The sequence below is a fragment of the Melanostigma gelatinosum genome (assembly GCF_949748355.1).
Source record: "Melanostigma gelatinosum genome assembly, chromosome: 11".
NCBI lineage: Eukaryota > Metazoa > Chordata > Actinopteri > Perciformes > Zoarcidae > Melanostigma > Melanostigma gelatinosum.
In genome coordinates this window covers 5,816,973-5,842,316 of record NC_136644.1, presented here as the reverse complement: position 1 = coordinate 5,842,316, position 25,344 = coordinate 5,816,973, and the positions used below count along the sequence as shown (strand labels likewise).

General features: G+C 47.3%; 1 protein-coding gene across 1 annotated transcript; it reads left to right on the top strand.

Moving 5' to 3' along the window:
- Positions 1-131: 131 nt before the first annotated feature.
- prr36a (proline rich 36a) lies at positions 132-25,314 on the top strand (the record flags this gene model as incomplete). Its single annotated transcript, XM_079279364.1, has 6 exons — positions 132-250; positions 12,857-13,518; positions 13,682-13,775; positions 19,315-19,493; positions 19,686-22,238; positions 24,194-25,314. Exons 2-6 carry the CDS (start codon positions 12,942-12,944, stop codon positions 25,312-25,314), a joined length of 4,524 nt encoding a protein of 1,507 aa, XP_079135490.1. The 5' UTR covers positions 132-250; positions 12,857-12,941.
- Between the last annotated feature and the right edge of the window lie 30 nt (positions 25,315-25,344).

Below are 25,344 nucleotides of genomic sequence, written 5' to 3'. Positions count from 1 at the left end.
CGCGCTGTTGATTGGACCGCTCGCGGGATTTAATCTGCATCTTTTTTCTTTTTTCCTTTTATGAACACCACGCTCCGTCTTCTTCAATCTGCTGGCGGACTCCTCGGTCACTCCCCCCCAACCACCCCGCCCGAGTCCATCCTTCATGAAGCGGAGCGGAGCAGCCTGCCGTCGTTCAAACGTGGAGGGAAGGACACGGAGAGGGACGCTCACGCGGGGTTATTGTTAGTCCGGTGAAATCTCCTGGAAGGTACGGATCATGTATTTATTACGTTGTTCTTGCGCGAGCGAAGATATTTAAGTTCACGGCATCACGTTCTCGTTTCTTTGTGCCGTTTTTAACCGTAAAGTAACGTTGCTTCAAAAATGACTTGTGTTGCTTGGGTAAGCTCGCACGCTTCTTTATTTTTTGGGTGCTAATTTAACTAGACGTGCACGTTTGTTTTGAAGACAGACGCCCTCTTTGCGGGATGTGATGATGGATGCGTAACGCTAGCATGGCTCGGGTCCGTCGGGCGGTGACAGACTGTGGTTTCAACGTGCGTTTCACCCTCAAAACGCCATTTATTTTGGCTCTACAATGGTACAAGACTCGGCTGACACGGTCTCGGTTGTATGGGCTTCAATTTATTGGCCGGCTTTGTGTGTTTCTCTCCGCGAGCTGCTCCGCCGCTATTGTTCTGTGATGCTAAACCGGGCCTTTGGCTAAACCTGGGAGAATTCAGCGTGCTTGTTATCAGAGACAAATAACACCATTAAAGCTCCATTTGAGGTTTGGAAAAAACACCATAAACTGTCAAAACAATTGTACCAAAGTGGGCTCCTGGGACCACCTAGGGCTCCTTTGACAGGGGCCCAAACAACACGAGGAACTGTTTAATAATGTTGGTGTGGGGAATAAAATCTACAAGAAGCATATCCCATGTGGTTGGCTCGAACTACTGTTAAAAAAACATCTCAGCAGGGCTTTTAGGTTATTTTTTTTTTGTCAATGTTTAGCATTTTAAGATTAGTTGGGGGGGGGGGGGGGGGGGAAATAAATTGCTGAAAACTTGCTTTAATACATCAGCAGCATTGATGGATATGAAAAAGTCGTATTGAAGTAGCTCATACCCAGGTCGTTCAGGTCTCGGTTGTCTCTAACGTCTCTGTTTTCATATTTGCATCCCTGCACATGGAGTGATCTCATTCTCCATCTGAGGAACACCGAGAGCCCAGAGGCAGCCTATCAGATGGCATCGGCTGCAGATCTCAGCGACGGAGGGATTACGTTTATCCTCCAGGTTTTTGGCAGAGAGCCTACATTACATAATCGGGGTATTTTGGGGCTTTCTGGGTGTGCTGGGCAGCGGTTCTCTCTTTGACTTTAGAAAGTTATTTGACATGCAGCAGGCACTCACTGGGGAGGGTGTAGCTTCCTGTGCTTATGCTACCAGGGTGTGTGTGTGTGTGTGTTGATTTGTTGTTGCTGAGGCGTTTAAGTCACCTGAGTGTGAATGACACATGCACATCTCCTCTGGCTAAGCTCCAAGAGCTCATTGCAGGGTCACTGATGCTGCATTGCCCTGAATTTGAAGGACTGGCGTGTCGTCTGATGCCTTCTGCTTTTCACAAGTCGATTGGTGCGTTGAGGTGAATCTCGTTAATGAATAAAGTTGGGAAATATCATGTGACCATGTTATATTTGTCAGGCATTTGCACTTAGTTGGTTATCAGATACGGTTCTACAGTCTCATGTTGAAGTGAAATCTTCTACTTGCTCTTTTAACTCTAGTGTTTTGTTGATATTGTCTTTACTTCTATATTGTTTGGAGTGCTCCAGACAACATGTATCAACCAAAAATGTATCCTTTTAAATACTCTTTTTTTTTTTTTCCCCCTCAATATGTAGAAAAAAGTGTTGAATTGGTAACCTTGGGCCTTTGATGACATTTAATGTTTTGGATGTTTCATGTGCTCTACATCAAATATATCTTACTTATGTTTGGGTAAAAAAAGTAATTTACCTTCAAAGCTATGTACAGTATGTTATTCTACGTCATGACACACATGTTTGGGGTTAATTTGGGTCCAAAGAGGTTTAACTTCCTCTTAGACCTGTTGTGGGATTTGGGAGAGGAAGTCCAAAGAAGGAAGTACGGTCGACACCAATCGGAGATGTAGAGCAAATTAACCTCCATTGGTAGCTGGTGTTTCTGAGACCCCAAACTGAAGTCATCAGTTCGAAACCGTTAATTCTGGTCTGGTAGCCCTTTTGATGCTAGACTGGTTCTGTGAGAGACCAACACACTTCCAGCCTCGGCCCATGTTTTCATGCACAGCCACTTCCGTTGTCAACACCCCCGTCTCCCCTTCCTCTTCCTGAAGGCCAAAGCAAACCAGAAGAGGAGCTTAAAATAGTTTCCTCATTTCACTGCATCCTATAACCTTGTGAGAAGTCTCTCAAGGGATCAGATAAGGTGGTTTAAAAAGAGGAAAGTGCAAGCATTATGCAAAGAGAGTTTTTAATCATGATTAGATTGTATTTGCTAAATCACAAACATTCATTCCTTTTTGTCGGTTAGCTCGCTGGGTTGTTTTTTTGTGGTAGTGTGACTGTGGGAAGCAAACCAGGACTGATGTGAAATACCTGTTCTGTGTCTTCACTGAAATGCCTTAAACACCCTGGATTCTGTCTTCTCAACTGAGCTTGTCTCACGCTTGGAAAGCTATCAGACTTCAGCAACTTTAGCCAGCTTGCCAAAAAGTTGATTTTTATCTGAGCCGACAGGTCTGTGACCAAACACTAGCTGCTACCGTCTGTAGTGTCTGCTTCGCCCCTGTTACATTTTGTGATCTGCTGTTGGATTAATACATCTGAGGGCTGTTTATTCAGCTTAGTGTGGGTTCACGTGCAACAGCTGTGAGAGGTTATAATGATTGTGGATGCCGGGGTCAAGGGTTCAAATCTAATTTTCACCGTGATTTGGCATAATGTACACATGGATCACTCTCTGCCTCAACAAGCATCAGTGCTTTGGTATTTTTAGAGTCACTATGGAGAAGACCTTAAAGCTAAAATCCTTCACATTAGAGAAGGAATAAAAATGACTATTTCAATTAAAAGGGAAAAAAGGATGGTCAGAGTTTATCTTTCTCCAGCCCGCATACAGTGTTTTTATTATCAATTCATCTGCTGATTAATTTGTCAACTAATTGTTTGTAAAATGCCCATCCAAATCGCTGGAACAAGTAAATGCGCATACTTAAAAACACTCAATTGATTCTGGTTCCTGATTGACGAATCGTTTCAGGTCTTGTTCGGTTAGTGAACTTCTAAAGGCGATCATCTGTGCCACGGGGACATTGCCACTTTTCAACTCACTCAAAAATCCGGGCAGCTGAATGGAAAGCACAGACTCCGGGGCAGAGCATCTGCTTCGAAGTCAGCTGCTTTTTTACAGCCGTGTCGGACTCGGGGCCCACACCCATGGAAATTCAATCCAAAACTCCCGCCAGCTTTACTGCATCGGTTTAGGATGAAATCTGGGGTTGAACTTCATTTCATCATCCAGCCTTAAGGTTTCCTACGTATCGCCTGTGTTGCTCTTGGCTTTGACTCTCGCTGCTGTGGTTTGGAGGCTGGCGCTCTCCTGCCCATTAGGATGAAGTGATGGATGCTGGGGTTGCACTTTTTTTTTTTTTTTTTTCTTCTTTTTTTTTTTTAAGGCACTCCGTCTGTCTGGGACTGTGAAGCCGGGCTCTGTGCACTGTAATTATCTTAAGAGTAGTTCAGCACTTTCGTAGTCTGTTTGTTAGTTCACTTTGGGAGCCTTGAACGCCATCCCAAAGACATTCAGCTGTGCCATGTTAATACAGAGCTTTTTCTTTTGCCTGTGCATTTAGTGTTTGCACTGCTACATATTGCAGCATTATATAGATGGGTTATATCTGCAGATAACATGAGAAATAAGTGTAGATGATGGGAAAACCTGTGCATATATAAGATAGGGGGCTTAGGTTAATGTACCAGGGCGACGTTTTCTTGAGTGCTGCGTGTAGCAGCTGTCTACTGAAGCGAAGCTGTATGTTTTGAGCACTTTAGCTATTGATCCAGCTCTGTGTTGCTGTCAGGGTGTGTTTGTTTGTGTGCAGCCGGCTGGCCGTATCATGTTATCTGCCTCGTGATATGCAAGAGAAAGTCACTCCCGTGTGTATTCAGTAATGGGTTTGTGTGTGTGCTTCGTACAGTGCAGGGGTGTGGCTGTTGGCGAGGTGTGGGATCACTGTCCAGCTGACCCTGCCCACTCAGAAGCCCGGTAACTGATCTGGCCCTCGGGCTCTTCAGCAGTATATTGACGATCTGCCTGGCTTTCTCTCTGTAGCCAGTTGGCCGGTGCACTGGCTTTAGCGCGGCAAAACTGATGTCAGCGCTGGCTTCTCGACAGCCTATCGTCCTTGACAGGATCTCGTAATTTAGTAATTTTCCGTGCTTAACACAAAATAATGAAGTGATGTTGGGTAGCTTGTCTTCTCTGGCCCCCCTCCTTCTACTTGTATTAGTTTGTTGACATTGGAAAGCAAACAGGAAATGGAAAGAGAGAAGGAGATTAATTGTATTGTATCCATACTAGCTTATTGCACTTATCGTTTTCATATTAGTTTGTGGCACTTATTGCATTAGTTTGTTTCTGCACTGTACGTTGGTGCTGGTTTATGCTCTTAGATGCTTGTTTGAGGACAGGACATGCACTTATTACTTCTTGTGACTAGTTCTCTCAAAAACCGAAGTTGAATACATTTATTGTAAGTCACTTTGGATAAAAGCGTCTGCTAAATGACTGTACTTTATAGCCATGGGTTCGTCCTATAACGCCCTCCCTTTTTATTTCCCATCCGCTTCTAGCGACCGTTCTACAAATTTCTACCACTCATGCTCTTTTTAAATTAGGTTAAACTTGACTTTTGTGAATTATTCACTGTTGGTCATTTTAACATTGTGAGCAAAAGCAAGCCTGACCCAAAACTGATGCTTTATGTTGAAACATTTTTTTTGAATGCCAATCATGTAGCAGTGAGTGATGTGGGCCTACAGCTGCAGACATGGATCGACAGTCCTTAATGGGCATAGGTTGAACATGCACTCAGTTTTGTGATGTACATGTGATCGACTGCATGCGTCATCCATCCGTCCCGCGTTCACCCTGCAGCCTCGTCGGTGCCCCTGGGTTCTTTTGGGTGAAGTTACCCGCGCCAGCTGCTCCCCCGTCCCGTTGCACCAGTTAATCCCCTCACCACCCCCCACACACTGCCCTCGGCACCGTGCCTGGGGGGGTTACATGGGGCACGGTGCAGACAATAGGGCTGCTCTCTGCCCCCCCTCATGGTACCCTAATGGTATTCTCCGTTATGCACGCAAACACTTGCGATGATCATGGTGGGCGGGTTGTTGTTGTTGTTGTTTTTTGACCAGATCTGATTACATATACTCACTTCCCCTCCCCGGCTGATGATGTCCCGGTGGCAGCAGGGCCCGGCCCGGTGCTTCCTTTTTTTTTCTGAAGAAGAAGAAGAAGAAGCGTGCCAGGTTTGTAACGGATTGTGACGTGTGTTCCTGCAGCCTGTCGGAGCACTCGGCTGCCAGCAGCATCTAGTCCGTCCCATTTTTCACTGCCACTCCCTTAAAGGCTCACTGGCTTCGTCCATTTAACTTGCAGTCACACTTAACCACCTGCTCCTAATGGCCCTATCGAGTAGCTTACAGTCACTTAGCACATGTTGGTGTCCCGTGTGGAATTGATTAGAATAAGCTACATGCATAACGATGTTTTTTTTTAAGCCACAGAAACTGTTCAAATATCAAAATGTTCAGCTCTTTCAGGAGAGGTGTGAGATAACTTTTCATATTTGTAATCTTTAAACTTTTTGAATTATTAAGCTTTTTGCAATTTGTTTTTGAATTGGATATCTATTTTCAGCAATGTATTTGCGATTAATTTCAGTTTTCAGCATTCCAACGCATTTTCAGCAGGAAATGCTTTTTCTAGTTTCTGGTTGTTGGTGTTTTTTGGGCATAAGACGTTATCGCCCGAATGTTAAAGCTGGAGCGAATAGCTCGTAGCGTGATCAGATCATAGCCGTCCTCAGCTGAGACCCTATTCTGTGGATATAGTATCGCTCTATAACACAGCGGGGATTCATGACAAAGGGATGCTTTTAGAGAATGCAATCTGTAGACCATGAAGTCGTTTTATTCAGAACAAAGGTTTGCAGTTGGCGATTGCGGTCTCAGGTTGAAATGCTTGTCAATTGTTGCACAGTCTTGTTATTTTGACAGATGGAAGAGGAGACAGACGGTCGGTAAAACCATTGAGGGCTCATGCGTTTCTTTGTCGACAGGTAACGAGGTGCATGGAGTGCCATTCATCTTCTTGAACACTATACAAACTCTTCTGAAAGCTGTGAGATGATGCACCTTCGTTAAGGGTTCTGGTTTTTTGTCTTTTTTTTTATCCTGGTGTTCAATATATTTGTGTTTACAAAACATACAGCTGCTTTAATTGATTTATTGTGGAACATGCATGCTTTGGGTGATTTTATGTTGCATGAATGCATCCTTCACTCTACAGGATGTTGAGAATAGAAGTTGGAAACGGATAATTCATGTTGGAATGCTCCTTTATTTTCCTTTGGCATAATGTGGCCTGAAAATGCATCACTCCTGTTGTATCAAAACAACAGCAAATTATCCACCACACATCATTGGAAAGTCGGTTATATAGTTGCGTGTTTTTAAAAATGGCCTGCATAGCAGAACCAATCCAAATTCTGTCAGACGGTCCCGAATGTTGGGGTGGTGACATGCAGAACGCCACGCTCTTGTAAACACCGTCGTAGCTGCAGAACAGACGTGGCTGCAGCTGCTCTGCTAACGTGCTACAGTTCACTCACACTTGCTGCTGTTTTAAAGTTAATGAAACTCTATTTCTTGCGGTCACAAGTTTTTTTTTTTTTTTTTTTTTGATGCCCTTGATAAAGATGCTCCGATGAACCGGGGTCCGCAGTAGCTCTCATTGGCCTTCCACCAGGAGCATTGACGCTAGTGGGATCTTTACTAAATAGATTGTGCAGACAGTGAGTTTCTGCGGTTTTGTTTTAATGAGACAGTGCTGATAGACTGAGAAAGAATAACCGCGTCTTCTTACTTTATCATCCCACCGTGGCCCTCAAGTAGTGGCGGCCTTTTTGTTTCTCTCTCTGTGTGTTCTCGCCTGTCGGGCGGCCTACTGAGGAATGCATCTAGCGTGTAATGATGGGTGTTGACAGTTGCCTCCAGTTTACTCACCTCGGCCATGTGTCGTCTCTGTGGTAGAACAGGTGCAGTGATGTCGGGTAAAATGTTCCAGACAGCTGAACTTTGTTTATTTTCCAGGACGGTCTCTTTTCTGTTTTGACAGTTTATAGCTGGGGCGACTAAGTTTGCTCGACAACAGCGGAAGCAATACCCAAAAACCAGAATGTGAAATCTATTTTCTGAAGCGATGAATCTTCTTGGATGAGTAATAAAACATCAGATATCCATGTCGTATTACTACTAGATCATCTGTGGCCTGAGCCGACAGAAGTTTTTATAGATACTAGGAATTTCTGTGTGAACACACGTGCTCTTCACAGCAGCAGGGCACTGCCAGAAGTCAATAATCCCATGGCTGTGTTGCATGTACTCTGATAGTAGCTGACAAGCTACAGCATCCTTCATTCACGTGATGTTTATTGGTTGTTTCTAACCTGTTGCTGTCTGCAGCGTTTTTAGATTTTTGTTGGATCAAGTTACTGCGGAGAAGACAGGTTTTTCCCAAACCGGGAGCTTTCAGCATGAAGATAGATATTGTTCCCAATCCGCCTCATGAAGGCAATACATTACTATTTACAAATTAATTTAGCCAAACCAGGTCCAGACCTCAATTTATCACTTCCTGTTACTGGAGCTCTGCAGCATTTTCTATCCGCTGGAGAAATGCTTTAAATAGCTAGTGTAAATTCAATAAATCCTTTGATTATATTTTATTCTCTGTTTTGTTCCAATTAGAAAAATTAGGTTTGACTGCAGTATTCAAGTATTATTGCTTGAGAAAAAACATAAGACAGAAGAAACGAGTTGTGCCACAGATGTAGGGCGAAGCATAAAGTCACCGGAGTATTCAAGAGAGGAATAAGGTAGAAACATTGAAAGTGATACATATCCCTTTTCTTGGCCGTGTGTGAGAAACACCTTCCAATGGCTATGTACCATGTTATATACCGTGTTTGTGTGACGGAGTGCGCAGAGATGGCGGCACCTATTCAGCAGTATGCTCTGTAGAGCTTCATATTCACAAACACTCGGCTCACACGCACTCTGCCTTTCCTGTCAGCATGCTCTGAGACGTATGCGTACTCCAACAGCAGATTGAATTTCTCTTTCTCTGTTGTCACTCCGTGTGTGTAACACTTGCTGATGCAGCAGAAACTGCACTAGTGCATTGTATGGTCAGATGGAGAAATGGGAGGCTGTGTATGTAAAAGCCTGCTGCTTCGAGTTAATTCACCGTCTCACTTTTAACATAAAGTTGTTTTTAGATGTGCCGTTGAAGACTGGTTCCGTACATTTGTCTGGTTTTTGGAGTGGTGTTGGTAGTAGTAGTAGACGGGGATTGGAGTGAGCAGTTTTCCCTGCATCTGATCTAACGCTTGAGCCCAACGTTAGGAAAGCCCCCCCTTTCCCCAAACCTCTTGTTTTGCTCTTCATTCCACGGCATTAACATACATGTGTCCACACTCTGACTGAATGCTGCCCGTGTTTCTTCCTGCATACACACCAGAGGAAATTTAATGAGCAAACAGTTCACCAGGCCAGCTTTGGTTTGTTATTTAAAAGTCCAAAGGTGCGGTTCTAGTACAGAGATGAATCAAGTGCGTCTGTGGAATTGAAAGAATGCAGGAAGTGGAGAGCTGCTTAATTCCTGTTTTCATTCTTTTTTTTATCTGCTTGTATGTGCATATTTCACTCCTCCATGCACACTTTCCTCCTACACATTCTTTGCTCACTCTCTCCACACACATATTCATTGGACTCCCTATGACCCTTTTTTACCGCCGTCACACACACACACACACACACACACACACACAGACAGCTGCCGCTGTGCAGCCCCGAGGAGTCTCGAAGATGTCCGCAGAGCTGGAATGTGGATGGGCAGGATGTGCTCTTGATGCTGCGTCAGCCATTCCCTTTCTGCCATTAATCCTCTTGGCGCAGATGCAGCATTGACATGTTTCTAGAAGTAGAAACCCAACATCAGGCCACTGAAATGGCTCGTTTGATATCCAAAATAGGGCTTCAATTAAAGATGATTTTAATTATCACTTCGTCTGACGATATTAATCGTTTGGATTTTTTTTGTCTGACTCGGATAGTCTAAAACCCTAAGGGAGACTCTGTGTACTATATCTTTAAGAATATTTCTTAATTTAGCTTGAAAGGATTTATCGATTATCAAAACAGTTTCAGATTATTTATCTGTTCAACTAATTTGATTCAGCTCTAATGCAAAAAGGCACCATTAGGTTAGACCGTATGTTCAGACATACAATCAATCTGTTCCAGTCCTAATGTTTAAACGTCTCTTTGCTGTTTTCTAATCAATCACAGCATTGTGACAGCACTCTACAGATGACATTAAGCCCCAGCATCAGTATCAACAGCCCCTCTCATCCGCCACCTCCTCCAGCAGTCTGCACAATGCATTCCAAACCCCTGCCATGCTCTCAACACGGCTAAATCCCCCCCTCTGCTTCTATTAGACACAGTATTAAAAATTACCCATTTCGCCAGGCACCACTTCTAATGTCTGAACGGACGGAGCGCGAGACCGTGAGACGCGGTACGACATATGTAATTTAACTGCCTCAGAGGTCAGGAGTAAGACTTAAGGGCCGCATTTCTTTACGAGAATAAGTGGAATGTAAATACCAGCGGGCTCTTTCTGTGTCGAGACGGACTCCCTCTAACAATCGGACAAAGTGAAGGCTGCATTTATAGATGCTTGGGCTAGATGCATCGTGCTGCAGTTTTTTGTCCGCCTTTTTAGTCCTTTTGTCTTCATCAGAATACTTGAAACGCGTTATTTGTCATCAGGGGTATTGAGCTAATTGTCATATTAGCCGCATGGAGCTGGCGAGAAGGAAGGCCTGCTGCGTCCTCAATATGCTTTTTAAAATCTCAGTAAACTGGGATTTGTTATGCAAATGTGGACTGAAAGAGTGGCTGACAATAGAGGTTTTCTTGCATTGCATCAAAATGCATGAGGCTGTTCAGCTTGACCAGGCAGACCTCTTTTTGTCACCGTGCAGTCATAAAATCCAGACCTCTGGCTCAACATGTTTTCAACTAGGTGTCGGGAACAGCTTGAAGAACCCCAAAATTTCTACAGCATCGGTGTCAAGTGTGGTCTGATGGATGGGAAAACGAGCACCAGCTCTGCAGAGCAGCCTGGCCGCAATTTGGTAAAACATCCTGTATTTGCGCGTGTGGATGGGATTTTAATGATCCGTTCACATCTCCTCTGCGCTGCGTCACACGCCGACAGCGTGGTTAGAGATGATGCCTTCACTTGCACAGAAGGGGAGTTCACCCCATGAGGAATGTGCTTTCATTCTGCTATCTGTTAAGCCTCTGGCATTAGTAGCTGGACTGGCAAAGCTATGCCACACACACGTCACAGTGCCGGTGAAATTCCACGTCTCACCGCACTTTCAGTGTGGAGCAGCTTCTTCCTGTGTTGAATGAACTGGGTGGCTTTTATTGACACGTAGAGTCACCACCTCAACGAGCAAGTTTGACCTGATGTTAGGCAAACATGCCATTTGCCATAGGCAAACATGCCATTTGATTTGCGCAACACTGTCCCATAAGCTCTGCACATTACCTAATTGACTGTCATTTAAGGCTTGATCTTTTCCAAAAGAGGGGACAATCCAAACTTTGTGTCGTCGGCTTCCTTTCTGTGTGAGATTTGTAACCACAGAGACCGGAGTAGAACAAAGACAACAGATGGCAGCAGGAAGGAAAACTGTTTTAAAGGCCAGCATGGAGTCCAGGTTGTAACTTTTCCATGGCTGAACCAAAGGGTAGGACTTAATTATTTTATACAAGAGCTAAGTCGGTTTACAGTTGCTTTATGTGCAGGTGAGGGTGTTTCATGTGGTGAATGTGGGGAGGAGTGTTCAGTGGTTATAAACTGCCAACATACGGTCCATTCACCCATTTGTCTTTTGGTTGACGAAGCATTGTTGTTGCTTGGCTAGCCCAGAGTGCATTGATACCGAAGGTTTTTACCTACTGAGCAGGAGTGCAAAAGTGTCTACATTTGTGGATCTGGGAGGAAGGGACCACAGTATTGTGTTACCTCTGATGTTAATGTGTAACTGGCGAGGAAGCCAATGTTGCCTGACCTTTGGACAACAATAAGTGCTGCTGCTTCTTTTGAAAGACTCTATTCTAAAACGTCTGTTGGAGATGAATGTGAATGCTTTATCCGTCCGAAAGGCGAATTAAGCTGTGAGGCTATATAAATGCACTCAGTACTTCATGTCTGTGGAAAACTTTGCTCATTGGAACTTGTCCTTTCTCCAAGATGTGTTTTTTTTATTTTTTATTTTATAAATAGTTGTCTGGCTTAATGGCTTCATCATAAATCGTCTACGGCCATGACCTTATTAGTTTGCACTGAGGGAAGAGTCTGCTCTCGCTCTGAATTGCTGCCATGGTTAGTTCATTGTTATTACTCATGCCTTTCTAGCAGAGTAGGAAGAACCTATTCTCAGTTCACCTTCTTTTTTTAGTTTTCTTTCCTCTAAGCTTTCATTTTGTTCCTACTCTGTGATATTCTGGTTTTATCTTTGCTCTTTTTATTCAATCCACCTCTTGCACAGCTTGTTTCCTGGGTCATGCCGAGCTTCTACTGGCTAGAGCGTATGTGTAGCAATTTACTGGAAGCAGATCTATAAGCAGTGGGAGGAGGGGAGGAACAAGTGGCTAGTGGGGGAGAAAGAGGGGTGTAATCGGGAGGGGGTGGGGAGAGGCTGCTGTGGGTGAAGGGGATGATTTGAGGGGGAAGTAAACCCACGTGGAGGATGTGTCTGAGCGGAGTGGTACTTCGGTCCTGAACTCATTAACATCTCGCCCCTTAGTTTCCTCCAAACTCCCAGAACACAAATATCTGTTAGGCGCTCGCAGGGTGACGTGGCGACGACCATCTGGACCTGCTAAACCGAGAGGAAGACAATGGCTAACGAGTGCACCATTTGGGACTTGTTTTCCTCCTCCCTCTCCTCATCCTCTGTGTCATGACAGGAGATTTTGAAGCCTCCCAACCGCAGCCTTTTTTCCCTTTTTCAATTTCAAGATGCTTGAAGCCATTTGGAGAACAGCGACAAGTAATCAGTTTATATTTCTGCCCCGTAAAATGTGGAATTACAACAATCCACGGATCCTTTTTGTTGTGGTATTTTAATAGTTTATTACTAAGTTTATTTTAATACCGCACACATTATGATTCATTGTTACCATGGTAGTTCTGTTAGCTGGGCGGACTAGTCACCGTGGTTTAGAAAACCTGATTTGTTGGAATCGCTTGCTGCGCACTTCCTGTTTTTCAGACTCTTCCAAATTCCTTGGAGGCCGCTTGCCATGAATGGCATTTCCTTTGGCTGACAGTGACATGTAAATGCTATGACTTCATGAGTAGTGCCACATGGTTCAATTTTGCATTGAAGAGGTGTGCAGCAAAAGATAACATTAGTATCCCTGTGATGAATATGTGTTGTTCTTCTACAGGACATCGAAGAGTGAGAGGAACGAGTGAGCTCCTGGACCTTGTAAGCAAGCAGTCGTCGGCGTCTGCACCTTGTTATAGGAGGGAATGAAACCGGATGGGGATACCATGAAAACTCCTGAGCCCACCGAAGCTGCAGCTGTAGCAGAGCCCTCCTCGTCGCAGGACAACATCACAGAGCAAGCCCCGTCGCAACCAGAGGAAGCTGCGAGTGAGGCTGCACCCATGGCTGCGCCAAAGGCCGACTCCAAGCCGGTGGCAGCGGACCCCAAAGTCAAACCGAAAGCTGTCGCGACTAAATTCCAGCCCGCAGCCAAACCCGCGGGGGCCTCCGGATCCCAGCCAGGTGCCGCCTCGCACCGCACGGTGAACGGCGTGAAATCCTCCAACCTTACGTCGGCCGCCGCAGTCAAGAAACCGGCAACTACAGCGAAAGCCTCGGCAGCGGGGGCCGTACCTAAAAGGCCGGTGGGCGGCGCAGCCGTTTCCGCCATGGCCAAGAACCAATCCAGAGTGCCTGACAAGAAGCCCGTTGGACCGGCCAGGACGACGTCTGTTGCTGCAGCCACAGCAACAAATGGTAGCAAAGCAACAACGGTGAATGGCATTCCTAAGAAGAGACCAGTAGCTGAGACCGTTAACGTAGCTCGACCAAAAACCACAGGTAAGTCTGGATTAAGGGGAGTAAAACTGAATTCAGATGAATATTTGTATCATATTGATTGTCTTTGGCAACCTATGCCTAAACATCACTTATTTTGCTTGTTTGATTTCAACGCAGTCTAATTTTCATGTTCCTTTTTTTTTTCTTTTTTTTTTTGTTGTAGCTACTGCCAGCAAAGCGGCGGCGTCCACTGCCCCAAAACCCAGCACTTCGACCACAGCAAAAGCTGGTGCTGCCGGCGCTTCAAAGACCACCAGGTATGCATGTCTATCACTAGCACAGGCAGCCAATGGTGCAGTGTTCACAGTGCGCTCGAACACATACATTTGGATAAAGTTACGCGGTTAGGAAACTCGATTTTGTTTTACTGACAAAAGCTCTTTCTTTCTTCCTGCTCTGCATTGCATTTCTTTGCCCCCCCCCCCCCCCCCCTGGAGATCTGAACTCTTTCATCTTAGTTTATCTTGACGGCCCGAAAGAGAGCGATGAAGAAGGATGTCCATTGTGGTCTTTGGGGCCGTTATTGAGTCGGATTTCGCTTGAAGGGTGTGAGTCATGTTAGCAGAAATAACCTGAGACAGAGGGGTCTTAACGGAGGCAGCGATACTGAAGAACTACCGCTTTGTTCCAAACAGACCCCCGGGCGCTCACCAGCCCCACCTCCCCGGGGCAGAGGGCTATTGACGCGGGTCATAATCCCTCCCACACTGAGCTGGTGGTTTGGATAACGAGGGATCTAGTTGGAGTAAACTGCTCTCAAATGATCATTTTGGCAGGATTTCATAATCATTTACTTCCATTTCAACGAGGAAGCTTTTGTTTGTAGAGGCTTTTTTTTTTTTTTTAAAGTCTAATATATCGCCAAACATAATTAGTTGCTGGTGGCTTCTTCAAATGTTTGTCAAATAATGTGATTTAAAAGTTTTGAACTTCATTGATGGGATCGCATCTTTCTACAGGACGTAGTGTTCTGTACTGAGTGGCCTGATCGGATTATCTCTCCACTCGTCTCCTCTTGATGATCGTTTATTAAATAAAGGAATAATGTGCTGAGTCACTCTGTTTTCTGAAGCAGCACAGAGTCATTGGATTCTTTCGGTGCTATAAGAAATAAAATAAAACGGCCAATTTCCTGTTTTACCGAGGGAACAATCCTCAGGCTGAAAGCAAACACTTATTTTGCTTTTCGTTATTGTTAAACGTATTGGTCAGTTGATAAAATGCCCAGCCCAAATTCCTAGCTTCAGTTTCCAGTTGTGACTGTTAAAGATGGAATTTCTGGAGCCACGCCCACTTCGAGCTGATGATTGGTTAGCCGGGAGAGGTTTCTATTCATGTTTTATAGTGTGTGTGTGTGGAAGGATGTGTACATGGAGTCCTCTTCCTCTGAATTAATCAGATGAGACGTTTCAAGTGTCGGAGTCTGATTACAGAGGCCCATCATCCCTCTGACTGTTTCCCGGCTTGTGGCGGACAAAGCGTGTTGCATTTCGTGCCACCTGCACGTGACGACAAAGCCGGTGGCGCGTTGAATCCTTTTGTGTAGCAGCAACAGCGATAATCATGTGCTTTTCAGTCAGCATTTTGCGAGTCGGACAGTCACGGAAACGGACCTCCTCTCAGCTCAAGCGCTGACGTGCGTTAATCAAGACACTGAGCACTATAGCACCAATAATCTGTAGCAATACGTGCAACAGTATTAAATGGTGTTTAAGGATTTGGCTAACTACCTAATGAGATTCTTTAGCTTCTTCCTTGTACTGATGCAGCCACGTCTTTATCATTCCAGCCACCGCCCTGTTTCTCGTGTTGCGGAGACCACAGCAGTCGTCGTTGCCCGAACTGTCACACAGGAACGCACATTAACATTTTTTCAGCAGGTGAATCGTATCGACTGTCAGCCCAACGTACACAACACACTATGTTGGAAGTGTTAATTTCCATTGGCCCAAAGGGAGGGATAGAAGCATATTGGAGTAAATGATTTAACATTTACTAAAGCCTCATACGGTGTTTGTGTTCAGCTCCTGGAGATAGGATTTGTGCTTCGGTATGGTGGGAGTGAGATCTGATAGAAGTATAGAAAAGACAGTAACGGTTTCTTACTTAAAGTATGTAACTAAAAAACACATGCATATTGTTTATTTTTTTTTCTCCACCCAATATAATTTTGATTTATTTTAAAATCTATTGATCTAGGGACATTGGGATTGACCGTAAATTCCCAATGTTCCTTTCCTTCCCCCTCCACCCACCCCAAACAATGGTTGGGTCCCACAGGATGTGTCAGTGGTCGATGAGGACGCTTGATAACGAGAGTAGAAGCCAAATGTTGTAAAATAAAAATCTGGCACCTGCTTTGCTCTCCTCCTCCAGCGATGGGTTATGGTGTTCTTGCACTGACTGGGCAATCAGTCTTTGTCCACCCCGACCCCCTCTTTCCTTCGGCCCTCTCTTCCCCCTCATCCTTTCTGCCGTCTGCATGTACAGTGCCGGGCATTTGGCCAGGATTTCCTCCTTACAGCCCAACTTCAAGCGAGCTGTCCCCATATTTCTAACTCATTCGTCATTTAGCTGCATTCGGAGACCGTAAAATTCCGAGCGTGGTTACGTAACACGAGGAGGACGGTGATTGTGTCGCTGAGCGATCTGTGAGACGGTGCATTCTCAAAGGATCCCCATTGGGAATGGACAGAGCTGCTGGTGGTAATGGTGCTTCGTGGTCCCTCGGATACAGAATGCTCCCTCCTTAATTCTCAAACTAAATGGGCTGCTTTCGCTTAGCAAAAGTGCACACAAAAAATAGAATTTGCCTGACTTAGCCTGTCGTTCTTCCCGTCACAGTGACAGCGGGTGCCCTGGGCCTCATAGGAGCCAACACTGTCTGCCATGGTCGCTCTGTATTGTCAAGGAGATAACTGTAGGCCCGCACAAACCCGAGGAATGTCTGCTCCTCTCGGGGAAGGAGTAAAGCAGCTAGTTTTGGACGGCGTACAAGCCAAACAAGGTATTGTTAGGGTGATCCATTTCCATGTGTTGTCTTGGAAGGGGGCCCTTGAAGCGATGAGGGGGAAGTAATCGGCGAGGAGAGAAAAATGTGTAGTTGGACTGCATTTTATTTGCAGGATGAGCTTACTGTGGCTGGGATAAAGTTTCTTCCTGGCCATGCCCTCTCCTTTCTCTTTGGCTTGATTAAAGCAGAATAATTAAATCTGCAGGAAGGTATGCCGAGAGAGTCCAGCCTCCCAGCTGAGTTTTGAGGAGAAACGAGAGCAAAGAGGGGCCGATGATGGATGGAGTAGGTGTGGCTTCAACAAAAAACAAAAACCCTGGCTTATGTTTACGCTTTGATTTTAAGTCAAACAGATGTTGCAGCTGCTCGGCATGTTAATACCACGGGCGTGTTGTTGCATCTGTCGTAAACATTTGAGAATATTGTCTGTGAAACAAAGACGGTCCATAAAGTGCAGCAGTGACCAGGCCCTCTGCTGACATTGCGTTGGGTCGTTGGCGTCCCGTAGATGTAGTGATCCCGTAGTGCCTCTCGTCCCTCCTTTGGTCTGTGATTTGTATCGATTTCAACCCTCTGCCGGCAGGAAATGTAATCCATACAAATACACCAACAACTGAACCAGCAGCCACAGGCTAGTCTCTCCTCTCTGTGCCGTCCCTCTGGATCAAACCCTTTCAGGAGTTATGACTCCTCATAAAACAATGGCGGGGTGGGGGTTATGTTTCTGTGACCTCCCGTCATCCTCTTCAGTCCCATCCCGTAACTCTTTATTATCTTCATTTCATCCTTCAGTCCCACTCACTCTACCCAGAGAGAAGGTAATTCGCTCAATTACATCAGGAATCAAGGCGGACATGATGGAGTGGTACAATAGAGTAGATATAAAAACGCCCCCCCCCCCATCCTGTTGTTGTTTTTCTGCTTCAAAGTTCAGACCTGTGAACCCTTTTCCTCCCGTCTCACAGCTTGTATCTCTTCTGCTCTTCTCATTACCCAACATTCACTCGGGGCCGATTTCGTCACAGCGTCTGACACACTTCCATTTCACATTACGACCCAAATCTCCTGCCCGATGGCAGCTTATTATAGTAGTCCAATGAGTCCATGTCTGCTCCTGGGGAAACTAATGGCCATTGTAATGTGGGAGCGGCATGCAACTCCGCTAGAAGCCGTCAAAGTCTGTGTGTCTGTCAGTTTGTGTATACGTCATCTACCATGCCGGCAGACAACAAGAAGACGTGACGGGGACTGTTGTAATTGGTGGTGAGGTCGTACAGTTTAAGGCAGTTAAATTTGATAATGAAGCTCTTGGTTGTTGTGAAAGTGATTCCGTTTTAATATAATCTTTTATGTGGAATCTTTAACATTAAAATATTTGGTGAAAACTGTTTGACCCAGTGGTTGAGTACAGCTGCAGTACAGCACAGTATTACGAATAATTCAGATTTTTATGGGTGTTACTGCTGCTGATATCACTGCACTTTTTTTATTCAGATGCCACCGAAGAATCACTTTCACTGTTCAAATTGAATCCTATAACAATGTGTCGGCACATGGACATACTTCTGATCTGCTCCGAGCGGGACTGTTGGTAGAACAGTCGTAGTCTTGCTTCTGTACACAAGAACCCTGCAACTACATCACATGTGCTACGTTGCTTAATACTGCAAAGATATACGCTGTTACGGTAATTGGAAAGGTTGGCCTCCATTGCCCTCTACACCCCATTTTAGTTTGGTCCATAGGGTCCGATTTTGTCATTCACATGTTTCTCATATGGACGAATGGTGGAGCAATTAAATTATTCTCTTGTAGTGAAGCAATGAGAAGATGTGTGTCCGGAGATCCAAACACTTCATCATGGAAATATAGATTTTAATGTCATAACTGGTCCTAACCAACTCGACCACTACTGCTGGCATGAGTTCTGCTTCCAGACCCCAACCTGATGAGCCACAACAAAAGTATAAAGTTTCGGCTTCATAACGGGCCTGGATGAGGTTCGTGGTTGGATGTTTTCCAATGTGGTTTTCGAACTATTTTACTTTCTGTGCAAGTCAACTGAGCCCACACGTATAATGAGTAACAACCAGATTTGAGTCGGCAATTTCCATTGGGGAGAGGGCTAGAGACGGCGTACAGCCACCGCTTTACGTTAGCCTCGGGCTGGGCGACATGGCCAAAATATGTCAGAACCATCCGATTCAGTCGGACATGGTGTTAAAGATGCAGGGATTTTTAACCATATTCTTCCACTGTCCTGCATTTCCTTCCTCTTCTTCGGCCACCTTAATTCCCTTTTCTTGTTACTCTGCCGTCTTTGCATTCTGCTAACCATTCACGTTTAAATTCGGTACCCTCGGCTCCTGCAACTCATTCCCTCTCTTCCCCCGTCACTGTTTGTTGTCTCAGTTCATTCTTCTCCAATTCAAGTTTTCCATTCCTCTTCCATCCTTCTATTTTTTTTTCCTTCTTCCTGTCGTTCGCCTCCTCATTACACCGTGTCCTTGCCTTTTTGAATTCATTGGAGAATGAAGGAGGTATTGGTGGCATTAGATGGAGGGTTCTGTGTTTAATGGGCTCCCATTGTTTAAATCGCTTCAGTGGTTTACATTAGCAGAGCCCATTTATTTATGCTTGTAGAGGCAGAGCATCAGATTTCATGTTTGGATCTTTGCCAACAAAGCGAATGCACGACAGAAATTAAGCTGCAACGTCTTGTTTTCATTCAGGTTTTTTTTGTTTTGTGTGCCAACTGGAGGTTTCTGTTTGTCTTCCTCCAGGCCTGCTACAGGTCCCTCGACATCTCGACCTTTCTCCACCGCATCCAGGCCCACCACATCCACAGTCAAGCCCCCCGCCAATGCAACTGCCAAAACCACTGCCTCTAGAGTCACCACAGCACCCTCTACAGGCAGGACCACAGCGGCACAGCCTCCTAAAGCTGTTGCTGCAAAGACAGGTGAGGTGTTGCACCTTGTCCCGACCAGGAGACTGTCTTCTGAAACCACGTTCCATTTACATTTGGATAGCATACAGTTTCAAGTTTTCAATCTAAAATGTCCACAGTAAAGTAGAAAGAAGGAGTTGACTTGACAGCAATGAATCAAATTGGGTGAACTGACGTTTCTTGTTTTTTCTCTTCTCGCACCAGATGTCAGTCGACCACTTTCTGCGGTGGCAAAGAAACCTGCTACAGCATCCGCTGCTACCAAAAAACCTGAACCATCTAAACCCACAGCCACCGTAAAGCTCAACTCCGCCTCCAAAGGGTCCACGACCGAGAAGGCAGCAGACCCCAAAACGCCACAGTCCAAACCTTCGCAACCTGCGAGATCTACTCCCTCAAAGAAACCTGTAGCGGCTGCTTGGTCCTCCACCCACAACAGGCAGCCCCATGGTCGAACCCCACCTGCCTCTCCAGTCAACAAACCTGCAAACTGCGGCACCCCTCAGGCGAAACGTGGAACCAAGCCCACTCAGACTGTCCCACCTTTCACCGGTACAAAGAAGACGGGGGTTTCAAATACTACCAAAGCTGCTATCGAAGCTCAGAGAGCTGCCGGTGCAGCAGGTGCCACAGCAGCGACTGTGCTAGCAGCATCACAAACCGAGGCTACACAGTCTCTCCCACAAACATCATCCCTCGCTGCCTCCGCACCAGAGGACGACCCTCCCCAAGTCCTGGCCCAGGATACCGCGCCAGATGCGGTACCTCAAGAGACCGCTCAAAGCCCTGTCAGGACAGCCGTACCACAAACGTCTCCAGCCCAGGAGCAGCTAGAGAGCAATGCTCCCTCACGAACGACGCAGGAGCAGACCCCTGCCCCAGCTGAGCCTGCATTACCACCAGTGGCCTGTTGTCCTCCAGGTCTATCCGAGGAGGCTGTTTACCTGTTAACGAACCAAACCCCCTCCCCGTCTAAGACCCTCCCAGCAGCAGCGATTGCCATCCCTCTAATAGTTCCTCACAGCAATCTAAATGAGGAGGAGGATGAAGAGGAGAGGGAAGGAAGCCAGCTGGTTTCCGTGTCTGAAATGAGTGGAACCACACAGCCCACGGAGGAGTCTTGCCCCGGGTCCGCCGGACCAGTCGGCGGTTCCGCTTGGAGGGCGGGTGGCGCTTTGTTCTCCGAGCTGGACTCCGAGGAGGTGAGTGGCAGCCAGCAGGGCGCGTCTGAGCTGAGTGCCCCCGGTGTCCTGGAGGGCACGGAGAGCATGGATGACCTGGGAGACGGCAGTCTGAAAGGAGCCATCGACATGGAGGGGGCCTCGGCAGGTTCGCCGGACTTTGAGAAGGTTCCTGACATACCGGCGAATGACGACGACGACTTCGACGACGACGACCGGGTGTGTGACATGGATGTGGGCTCAGAGCGGGCGGACGAACCGCCGAGACCCAGGCATGACAACGACGTAGATGATGACGAGGAGGAGGAAGAAGAGGAAGAGGAGGAGGAGGTGGAGGAGGATGATGATGAAGATGTGGAGATGGCTAGTGAGGGGGTGACAGAGAGTGGGCTGGAAAGCTACGGGAATGCAGATGAGGACGACTTCGCTGAGGATGAAAGGCTGGACAACTTGAACAGAGTGGCTGAGCCCCCGCCCCCCCCTCTGCTACCCTCTGCCCCGGCTGCTCAGTGGGACCAACCGAACCCCTTTGCTGACCCCTGGGCAAATCCTCTTCAGTCACAGCAGGACCTCGAGCACGCCTCCCAGCCCGCACAGGTGGCAGGAGCGGCTGCAGCAAGCCCCTTGGCAGACCCGTGGCAAGCGGACCCGGAGACCCCAACTCAGACCCAAGCTTGGCTAGAACTCAGCTCGGCTTCTGTTGATCCTGAAAACCGAGAAGGTCGCTCCGCTGTCAAAGAGGAGCCCCAAAGTGTAGAGGCCCAGATGGATATGGATCAGTCCAGCCCCGCCCTGATGCAGACCATGGCACCAGGAATGTCTCTGTCAAGCACCCTGAGCAGCGAGACCAGCACGCCAGAGGAACTCTGTGACTACAACCGGGACGGGAAGCCGCAGCCTCGAGATGTGCGAGCGCCGGCTCCTTCCCCACAGCCCGAACTGGACCGGGAAGGAGGGGAGGAAGCCGAGGCCCGGACCCTGCCCGCTGACGAAGTCCTGGGAGGCCCCGCAACGTCCCCCACCTCCAACCCGTCCTCGACCTCGGTAACGGATGACGAGGCCAGCGACACAGAGGGAGAGGCTCTGCTGGACGACTCTTTGGAGAGTCCTGCGGTCGGCCACATGACCTTTGACTGCCAGCCTCCAGCCCAGAGGCTGTCCACCGTGGAAGAGGTCGAGGCAGAGGGCGGTGCAGGCGAAGACGCCACCCCGCCTTCGGCCACATCGTTGGCGTCTTACGGCTTCGACACCATGACCACGGCCTCGAACTCCAACGCCCAGTCCACAGGGGAGAGCTGCATCAGGAGCCCGGGCATCTTCTCCCTGGAGGAGCTGCCCGAGGAGGCCAAGGAGCCCTGTCTGATCCCGCAGCCTCACACACAGGAGCAGCAGTACATCGAATGTGGGGAGCAGGAGGCGGAGTCTGCAGAGCGCGTCGGGGAGGAAGTGCCGCGGCCCGTGGAAGCCCTGGACCCTTCGTCAACTCTGAGCACTTTGCAGCGAGCAGAGGAGAACCCAGATGAGATGCAGCCTCCCTACTATTCTATCTGTGAAAAGACTGAGAACTCTTTTGCAGGTAACGTATAGTTAATCATCATCTCCCCAAGTAACGCCCTGCTCCAGCCTCCCCACAATATCTCCCTGTTGTAGCTCTTGTCGTCAGTGTTTGTCCTGAAATCTCTAGGGGTGGATGTAAGCGAAGTTTAAAAAATAAATAAATAAATGGAAAAAAGAAAGGGAAATTAAAAAAAAAAGAGGACAGCAGTGGCGCGTCCCTCTGATATAACATTTACATGATGAGCATATGGCTTAAATTCCTGTATGTGCAATAGCTATTACTCTGTACTCCTAATGTGTGAGCGTGCCTGGGTTTTGGTGTCTGTTTTGACTGAACACAGAATCATGTGGTTGTCCTGAACTTGCATTGATTTGACTGTCTGTTTACAGCTCTTACTTAAAGAGGGAAACATGAAAATTAAACTTAACAAAAGAAATGTGTAATGAACTGTTTAACGTGTGTATTTACCCTCATGCCTTTTTTTTGTTTTTTACTGAACAAAACTGAGTTTTGATTGTATATTCCTGTTAGATTTCGCTCCCCTACCTTACGATACAGGCAATCTCCCTTATCCCTGGGCACTCCTCATCTCTTGCACTTTAAATTGTAACCCTGCTTCTTCTTCTTGTGTTAATCCATCTTTTGGAGTAATGAACCTTTTAAAACTTTAAATAAAGATTAGATTTTTACCATGATGTACTCTCTCACCGTACAGTTTCATTGAAGTGGGCTTTTGGGAGTGGCACAATCATGGTCTGTGGATCTTAAACACCCACCGGCCTTCATTTCAAGGTCTCGCACACTTCCACTCGTTTACCAGTGGCTCCATACATCCCATTTTATTGCAGATACTTCCAATCACATAAGCTACATTCAGTGACACTGCTTCACTCTTGCCATACACTCACACAGGCACTCGTACATATAAAAAACACAACTGGAAAGGATCTGCAGCACCACCAGACCATCTCACCCGTGAGTGAAGTTCGGCATCTGGAGCAGCAGAAGAAGTTTGATGTCTCGTCGTCCAGCCTCAAGATGAAGAAGTGAACCTCGCTCATTCTGCACCTACTTTAATTCCCCTCCCGGCCACTCTGGGTGTGTTGCTGGTTTTTTAAGCTCTTTTCTACTATTTTTTTTTTTAAATGAGCATTCTCACTGCACTGTATTAATGTTAACTTATGCTTATGCATGTCACTGTTGCGCACACCTTGACTTTCATTACTTTGGATTGGTTTGTTCAGGGTCAGTCTAATAGCTTGGCTCTAGGATTCAATGTACTCTGGTTGATTTAACGGGATTCCTTCTAAAGCCGAGCTATTATTTCGTTTTTTCTTGTGATGCTGGATGTCTATAAATGCATGGAGAGCTTTTGCATGAATCACTGGTTGACTAACTATAAACTCCCGTCACGGGTGCAGACGGTTAATGCTCTCAATGCGCTTTTTCTGTGGTTGTTTATGGCTCACCATAGTAAATAGTGATTGCATATACAGGAAGTTGGCTGCTGTTTTTGCACACAAATCTTTATTTTCTGGGTGTCTTATTTTATTTCCGGGGGAAAGAATCCCGATAAGTATGCACATTTGCTCTTTGCACAAATTCCTCGCCCCAGCCTCCACCCCCAGTCACCGGACCTACGGTCACTATTTTCTGGTGTGTTCACCATTTTGACACAAATGCTGTGCCTCCACCCCTCTGAATATTTAGCAGGCTGTATCTGTCACTGCTGCACAACGTTCAAACAATGTCCCCCTGTCACTTTGTTACAAAGTACACAAAAAAACCCACAAATAACTGCTGGTCAGTTTGGTGTTGTAGGCTACTGGCAGACCTTTTGGGCTTCACAATGCTGCCACTATTCCTTCAGCTACATCCTCCTGCTTGTACTCACACTGCACTGCTGTCACTGTCCTGCTGCCTGTGACATCACGCTACTGTAATCTTCCTTCCCCGCTTCCTCTCGCACACAGGCTTCGCTGCGCTGCCGCACCCTCACCGCCGCGATCACTCTGCTTACCCCAGAAGCTACTGCGACATCGTCAATCCTCACGCCGGCGCCGGCGCCCTCGCCCCGCCCAAGCTCACCTGTGCCGACCTCCCGCCCAGGAGCCCCGGCCAGAAGGCGCTGAGCCCCCAGCTCCGCAGGCTGGAGCAACACCAGAGGCAGCTGCTGGAGATGCAGCAACGCAGGGATCAACAGAGCAGGCCGCTGGAGGAGGCCGAGCAGGAGAGGAAGAGGAGGCAGGAGGAGGAGCAGAGGAGGAAGAAAGACGAGGCCGAGGAGGAGATAAAGAGGAATGAAGAGGCGCTGGAGATGAGGACGCGAGAGCAGTCGGAGGGGATGAAGAAGAAGAAGGAAGAGGAGAAATTGAGGAAAGAGGAGGAGCATCGGCAGAGGAGAGACCTTGAGCTGCAGCTGCAGCAGCAACAACAGGAACTGAAGGAGCGACAGCAGATCATGCAGTGGCAACAAGAGCTGCAACAGTCAACTAAAGGCCAGACGGCGCTGCTGTCGCCCTCCTCTGGCCTCTGCACCATCTACGAAGCCCTGGAGACCAGTGACGAAGAGGAAGAAGGTGAAGAAGAGGGAATAAAGGAGCTCAAGCCCACCAAAGGGATGAAAGGGCCCAGAAAAGTGGCGCCGAATGAAGAGACGGGCGGCTGTGAAAGGGTGACGTCGGACAAAGACGAACGCAGAGACTCTTCGCAGTCCACCGTGAGCCCCCCTCCTCCTCTCCCGAAGACATCCAGCAACCCCTCCCAGGATGGAGACGGCTCCTCCCCCGGCCCGCCAGAGTCTCCAGAGCGACCTCCCCCCCTGGACCTGGACTGGGGCAAGAAAGTGGACATAGTCCAGCAGCTGATCAAGCAGACCCTGCTGCTGAACCGAGGCGGCTGCTCGTCGCTGCTGCTGCCGGGCGGAGCCGGGGGCACGCTGAGCCCCCTGGAGAGCAGCCTGTGGCCCAGCCTGCTGCCGCCGCTCACGCCCCCCTCCGCCACAGTCACCTCCGTCAGCAGCTTCTCCCCAGAGGCCACCGGGAGCGCCCCGCAGGGAGAGTGGACAGTGGTGGAGCTGGAGACTCATCACTGAGGGGGGGGATGCAAGTTCACTCAAAACATT